This window comes from Lygodium microphyllum, chromosome 4, assembly GCF_053477565.2.
Source record: "Lygodium microphyllum isolate KBCC chromosome 4, Lygodium_microphyllum_v1.1.10, whole genome shotgun sequence".
Taxonomy (NCBI): domain Eukaryota; kingdom Viridiplantae; phylum Streptophyta; class Polypodiopsida; order Schizaeales; family Lygodiaceae; genus Lygodium; species Lygodium microphyllum.
In genome coordinates this window covers 713,539-721,071 of record NC_141138.1, presented here as the reverse complement: position 1 = coordinate 721,071, position 7,533 = coordinate 713,539, and the positions used below count along the sequence as shown (strand labels likewise).

The window sequence follows — 7,533 nt, the reverse complement described above, 5'->3', positions numbered from 1 at the left end:
AGGTCTTCTAGATGTGAATGACTTGTTATTGTAGTTTGTAAAGATTTAGCTTTGTAGGTTAGAATCATCTAAATAGACATTTAAGATGTGGATGTATCTAATGATATCACACTAAAGAATGCATTGTTTGAAGGTTTCACAAATAATGAAGATATATAAAACATGAATTGTTTGAATCGCATAAAACTTAAATTTAGTATCTAAGAATTTATGTCATATATTTAAGTAGCTTTTAAAAATGCATCATTATTCGCAGAGTGTGCTATGTGTTAAACATGAAGCATGTCTTTTGTTTTAGTTTTTTGTGAGCAATGGGAAGAAACTGTGCAATAGCACAATTGTTTCCTTTTGCTCTATTGCATGATTGCTTTCCTTTGCTCCCAAAATCATGAAGCAAGCAAGGTGTAGCCTTGCAACCTTTACAATGATGCCAACTCTGCAAAGCACGGTTAGAGGCCTTGGCGGTCAAGCTAGCTAGTTAAACTTATGCTTTGACATAGTAGAAGATCAATTCTAGATGAATAGGAAAAGTGTGAGGAAGCACGAGCAAGTGGGTGAGTGAGCAAGGAGAATGCACACATGCACACACATGATGTGTGTGTGGATGCATGTACATGTCAACATATCTGCATGTGTGTATATGTATATATGTGTGTGTGTGTGTGTGTGTGTGTGTGTGTGTGTGTGTGTGTGTGTGTGTGTGTGATTAGATGAGTCAAACCACATGATAAACCTTGCTTATTTAGAAATTCTACATGTGGGAAACTTGTCATCGGTTACTCAGTGCTTCACATTGAAAGCCAAAGATCAAGCTGGTTCATGGATATGTGGCTTATATGCGACAATGAAAAAGCATTGTCAAGTACAAAAGGTTTCCTCCATGCCTCAATTGTAGTAACATGTAAAAAGAAATAGTCACTTAGAGGTTCCAAGTATCTTTGTTTACTACTCCCAAAGTTGAATTAGTGAATTCTATAACACTTGTATTTTCAAAAACTTGTTTGTGTTGTCATTAGTAGAACTCAAATTGTTACCATCGATATTATGCAATTCTTGTTCTTGAAATCATGTTAAGAAAGCTTGTTGGGATGTTGAGATAAAGGAACATTGAATCATGCACTTCATGTACTATTTCCAAATCAAGTTACGATTTCCTTTTATTTAAATATACAGATTTTGAGATTTGGTGTGCATGTAAGTTCAACTTTTTGCTAATTATGCATTCAAGTGCATCCTGACTTATTTAATTTTGAAGATCCCCTCTCATGAATAACTAGGCTTGTACATTCTATGTGCCATTTATAAATGCAAGTGAATATATCATGATTATGGGTCTCATAGCAATGAAAATGAAAAGTGTATCCACTCTATGGTCTATGTGTTTATGCAACTTAAAATTGGGTAGTTTGTTTTTATAATAAGAAGGAATCTTCAAGGACATGGCTTAGCTAGATTAGGTTAAGCCATGTTTTAAATTGTTCATAGATGGTTACTCAAGAAAACTCTTGGTAGGAATCTAAGCATATGGATTAGTTAGATTAGGTCACCTTTTGAATTGTTCATAGATGGTTGCTCAAGAAAACTCTTAGTAGGAATCTTGGAATAAGTTTAGAAACAAAAGCTTGAACTCTACACACTCTATGTATGAAGAAGCGTGGCCTCTTTATTCATGAAATTAAAATCTATAGTTGTTATTGTGAAGGAACCTATGAAAGATGTTTTGGTAAGAACTTTTTTTCTTTTTTCCCTTTTTCTTCCCACTAAGCTTTCAATCTTGTATTGGTTAGTGGACAAAGATTTGGCCTCTAACATTTTATCACCAGTAACATAATGGTATAATGCAAAAGCATATGTTGATGTAAATATGATAATCTTCATCTATGGGATTCTAAAAGATCTTGAAAGTATCTCTTCCATTACCATCCACAATGAAACATCATGTTTGACCCTCATACATCAAATTCATTTAGTTAAACCTTACAAGTATTTGAATGATGTGTTTACTTTGGTCATCCCCTCCATCAATATATCAAAACCTATGTTTCCATTTGAACAAGGATGGCATCATTGCATTAAAGCCTTTAGCATCCATCACATTTACCTAATCCATTGTAGTTAGATACCAAACATGTAAGACATAGGTGTGCACAGAAACCATTTCAACATGATCAAGGCCCACTTCTATATAATTCATTGAGGGAAGATATAAACAAAGAACCTTGGTAGAGTTTGAATGCTCTTTGAAGTGGGAAAGCTTTTTGTGGAATGGAAGTGTAAAAGGAAATTGAAGAAGCCATACCACAAGATCATTGAAGGATAGAAAAACACAAATAATTCACAATTGAAAGCAACTTTGCAACGTTCATTTTTAGAAGACAAATGAATTTAGCTTTATGATAACTTAACACATTCACATTCAATGCTCATAAAGAGGTACATCATATCACTTTACATCTTTTTGTGAAAAACATTAGAACAATTGTTAAAGGTTTGCAACATGTGCAATCATAATGCTTAGAGGTGCATCCATTGAGTGGTTCAAGGCAAGGTACATTGCTGATGAAAGTTTCCTATGTTATACATTGCAATATGTTGACAAAGTTGTTGATAGCATTATTAGAAGCTCAAAAGGAAATCATATTTAGGTTGTCCTTATGGTGATACAAGATAGAAGAGAAATACAATATAACTATGGGTCAACAAAACCTCGATAAAAGAGCTATGCCATGCATTATAGTAATGCCAATTCATTGCTCCATGTCACACTTGGATTGATTGTCATTTATGGAAGGCTACTCGTGAAGCATGATGTGTTCTTGACGCTCCTATCGCAATGCCGGCCAAGCCAACTAGTTTTAAGTAAATATTGTGGTTTTTTGTATGAGCACGGTGTTGTGAACACATCCAACTCTTTCTCGAGCGAATTTAGTCACTTCATTGATGGAAAGAGAGTGAGGTGATGGCTCAAGACTCATTTGAGTGAGGTACTTCAAACTCAAAATCTACATGCCACTAGAAGTTAAAAAACAACCCGAAGTCCCCTAAGATGGTTTTCCGTTTAAGTAAAACAATTCCAAATCCTGCTTTTGAAAACCTGCGAACGTGAAACAACACACCAACGAGTTTCTTCCTTGTAGATGCAAAAAAGGCCCACCGGGGTGTGTGTGTGTGGGGGGGGAGTCGGGAGAGGGAGGCGCCTCATCATATTAAGAGGTCTAGAAAGATTCTAGGAATATGTATAATCTCGACATGGAGGAAATAGTTTTTATGTGTCCTCTCATTTTGGGAATTTTGGTGGGTGGCAAATTGCAATGTGTGTGTATAGTCCACATGGGGTGTGGCAGAAATACTAAAAAATAGCCCCTCTTCTCGCCAACAGACTACACTTCTTCTTCTCGAAAACACACACAGGCGCGCGCACACGCAGACACACGAAGCAGATCGCTGGAGGCAAAAGGACTAAAGCGTCAATCGGGGTGGCTGAGATCACGAAGGCAATCGCTAATCTTCTTCCATTGGCAGCTCTCAATCATCATCATCAGACGATCTCTCTTCGCATTTCCACATGACGCAGGTTCTCTCTCTCTCTCTCTCTCTCTCTCTCTCCACCCTCCAGCCCCGTATTTACACACAGAGCCGTCCCGCAGGAAGACAAGAAACATGAAAAAAAAGAGGAGGAAAAAAAGGTCGTCCTGAGGGTAGACATGCACTGCGAGGCCTGCAAAAACAAAGTCAGGAAAGCCATCAAAGGCATTCCAGGTAAGATCTCTATCGAAATAATGAAGCATTCCATCATCTGACCGTAATTACTGAGCCGTTTCTTAGGCTTGCCATGCGGTGTGGTCATCGTCATCCATAAATGTGTGTGATTGATGAGGCAGGAGTGGAGAAGATGGAGTTTGATATGAACGAGCAGAAGGTCACCATTAACGGCAAGGTGGATGCAAAGGCTGTGTACGAGGCTGTGAAAAGGAAGTGCGGCAGAAGAACAGACCTCATCTATCCGGAAATCGACAAGGAAGACCTGCTTATCGACTCCATCAACAAGATTATGGACTCCATCACCGACCTCTTCAACCCCAAGGTACATTGCCCCAACCAAAACACAAGATGCAACTATAGAGCTTCTTTCTTTCTTTCTTTCTTTCTTTCTTCATGTTTTTTTTTCTCCCCCTTTTTAAAAAAACCAAAGGCTTGAAATTTCCAAAATGCATCCGATATATACCCATGCACCCATATACAAAGTTCTTTAGCTTTCTTCAAGTTAAAGGATCTCTTTTCTAAGTATGTCATAAAGTTCTTTGCCTTTCTCACTACCTAAAAACATGCCCATCTCTCCTTTCAAGTGAAAGGAGCTCTTCGAAGTTCGCATTGTTGTTTCCTTACTATTTGATAATGTTCATTGCTCTTCTTTTGCCATCTAATATACTTTCAAGTACGCATGCGTGCGAGCATGCACGCGCGAGCACGCGCGTGCACACACACACACACACACACACACACTCTCTCTCTCTCTCTCTCTCTCTCTCTCTCTCTCTCTTTGGGCACCATGTACATGCATCTACCTATGTGTACACTATGTTATCACACATATAATGCAACACTGTCCTGATTTTCTCCTTATTTTTCCTAGCCTCCTGACACTATCGTGGAGTTAAAAGTAAAAATGCATTGTGGAGGGTGTGCTAAGCAAATAAGGAAAAGTTTGATGAAGATGGAAGGTAACACCCACCTCAAATTTTCTTTCAAAATCAATTTTTGTGTCTCAATGTAGTAGCATAGTCTATGGTCTTAGGAAGGTAAATGCCCATCTCGATTTTGTTTTATAATTGTGTCTCAACGTAGAGTCTATTGCCTTAGGTCTATACTTTAGCATTTATAATATTGGTTGCTTAAGGCCATGAATTGAGTTGAACACTTAGAAATTGTGAATCTATCAATGTGAAAGTAGACAAGACTAGATCTCATGTGTTTCCTATACATTAGGTGTCATGGACATAGTACAAGATGTGACAAATGACAAGGTCACTGTGAAGGGGAGGGGTTTGGATGCTGAGAAGGTTTGTGAGAGGGTAAAGAGACTAGGGAAGCATTGTGAAGTAGTACCATCACCAACCAAGAAAGATGAGAAAGGAGATGCCAAAACAGAAGATCAATCAAAGAAGAAAGATGCAAGTTCTACTAAAGATGACCAAAAAGAAGATCAAACAAAGAAGAAAGATATAGACTCTGCTAAAGATAAAAAGGAAGAAAATAAATCAGAAGGCCAGAAGGAAGCAGGGAAAACAAATGATGGCAAGAAAGAAGAGACAAAATTTGAGGCAAAGAAGTATGTTTACCCTTCCTATCAAAATGTTCCTGAATATGTTTATCCTCCCCAATTGTTTAGTGATGAAAACCCAAATGCATGTGTTGTTATGTAAAAACAGAAGCAAAGGGAAATATGGTATGCTTGCATCTCACTCACATATTGTTTTTGTACATTATGATAAGTGTTTGAGTGTTCAAAGAAATTGGAGGCTCTTGTAAAACATGTTCTCATCATTTGCAAGCCTTGTATGTCTTATCATGGTCCCTAATAAGTCCCATATGTAACTTATAGGCATGGAACTAAATTGAGCTTCTTTTTGCATACTCTTTAATATTATGATAATCCTTAATGTGTACTTTTGAAGTCGAGCTTACATTTTCTTAATTCTGAGAGAAATAAGAAAGAAAGAAGGTTGTTTAAATAATGTGTTTTAATGCCTTTCAAACAACCCAACTGGTTGGAAGTGTGTGTGTCACAAGTGGGTGGGCCTACCATTTTCCAACTTTGGGTGAAAGGTAAGTGTTACCCAAGAAGGAAGAAGTAAAGTCATATTGATGCCCATTAAGATAGCTCAAAGGTTCATATCACAAGATAACACACATTTAGTTACAATGTACTTTGGGGTGCCATTGGCACAAATAAAGGAAGACCCAATGAGACACATGTCCCAATGAGACACATGCGGACATTGCACACACACACACGTGCGCGCGCACACACAGTTCTATTAATGTCCTTCAAGTTGCATCTTGATGTCTCAAAGATGTATTATAAGGCAAAACATTGTACTTGAAGATAGAGTTGTCAATAAGGTGGTAATTTTGCTAGGTATGAGAGGAAATTAGGGAGTCTTAGGGAAGGGGTATAATAGGGATGGGTTGTGCTCATATACATACACACATACTTGCATGTGTGTGTGCATGTGTGTGTGTCTATGTGCGTGTGCCTATGTGCATGTGCGTGTGCATGTGCATGTGCATGTGCATATGCATATGCATGTGTGTAAGTGGTCTGTGTGTAGGGTGACTATGAGATCAAGAAGGGAATAATGCAGTATAGGTAGGGGTACTTGTACATGTTGATTATAAGGGAATGTGAATTGAAAGTCTATTAGAAAGGGGGGGGGGGGATGTTTTAGGAGTCACGCGAGGGGATTTAAATAAACAATAGGAGGAATGTAGTGGATGGAAGAGCATCGATATGCCTACAGAAGAGGGTGTCTAGATAGGTGGGGGAGAGAGATTGATTGGGAAGGGACACCTAAGAGATAATGGTCAATGGTGGAGGGCTTGGGATTGCATAATTCATGGGAAGGGTACTTATGGCTAGAAGTGGAGTGCTTGAAATCTTTATAGAGTCACAAATGGTCTAATTCACATGAAATAGCAAGTCTTGTGGCCTTATTCCATAGCATGTTTTGCAAGACCAATAGCTCATTTTCACTTTCAAAAATAATAATGAAATGCCATTTTAAAATTGAGTTTCAACAAACAACTACACATTTTGTGGGTGAGGATCTTGACATTGTTAGAATGAAGTCCATGTGGAGTGGAAGGCTCGTTTTGGTTGCAAAAAATCTCCTCACGATCATAGTGATGCACTATTACTTTTCTTTGAATAGACCTCTCTTTACTTAGTGGCTTCCATATATAACATATAAGTAAAGCTACTATGTATTTTTTTGGGTATATGTAAGTGTGCATGACATTCCCAAAGTAAGATATGAAGTTATCAGTGAATTGTTAAAGTCTTTTTGTACATATATGTGTGACATGTTTCTTTGTCCCACACATATCTAAGGGGTATGCCAAACAAGGAGAGTACTTGCAAAGTAACACATTAAAGGAAAAGAAAACCAGGTATGTTGCATTAGAAATATTTTCTCTTTCATCACCTTCTATTATCAATCAACTATCACAATACATCTAATGTGACAATACCATAAGGCATCTTGTTAACTGTTGCATACCCCCCTAATCTATGTGGAATGCATAATGAGACTACTACAATGCCTCATATAGGATAGCCTAGGACACTACTACAAGGACAATAAATATAGCATAGTGTATTATGCAACTAATAGGAAAACCCAAAAATAATGACATAGAAGCATGATAATACATTTTACAACTCTCATAATAGCAAATTAGAGACATAAATAAGATCATATGCAAAGAATAGATTAAAAACATAGAGGAAAACATGGAACCAATTGTCAAATC

The 7,533-nt window shown here is 37.6% G+C and overlaps 1 protein-coding gene across 1 annotated transcript; it reads left to right on the top strand.

Moving 5' to 3' along the window:
• Positions 1 to 3,247: 3,247 nt before the first annotated feature.
• LOC148036720 (heavy metal-associated isoprenylated plant protein 7-like) lies at positions 3,248 to 5,654 on the top strand. Its single transcript, XM_087677175.1, has 5 exons — positions 3,248 to 3,574; positions 3,648 to 3,759; positions 3,882 to 4,084; positions 4,634 to 4,721; positions 4,987 to 5,654. Exons 1-5 carry the CDS (start codon positions 3,566 to 3,568, stop codon positions 5,421 to 5,423), a joined length of 849 nt encoding a protein of 282 aa, XP_087533301.1. The 5' UTR covers positions 3,248 to 3,565; the 3' UTR covers positions 5,424 to 5,654.
• Positions 5,655 to 7,533: the final 1,879 nt, after the last annotated feature.

Coding starts and splice junctions, on each gene's coding strand:
- LOC148036720 (XM_087677175.1), top strand. Junction 3,760..3,881: donor AGCCATCAAAGGCATTCCAG/GTAAGATCTCTA, acceptor TTGATGAGGCAG/GAGTGGAGAAGATGGAGTTT. Junction 4,085..4,633: donor CCGACCTCTTCAACCCCAAG/GTACATTGCCCC, acceptor TATTTTTCCTAG/CCTCCTGACACTATCGTGGA.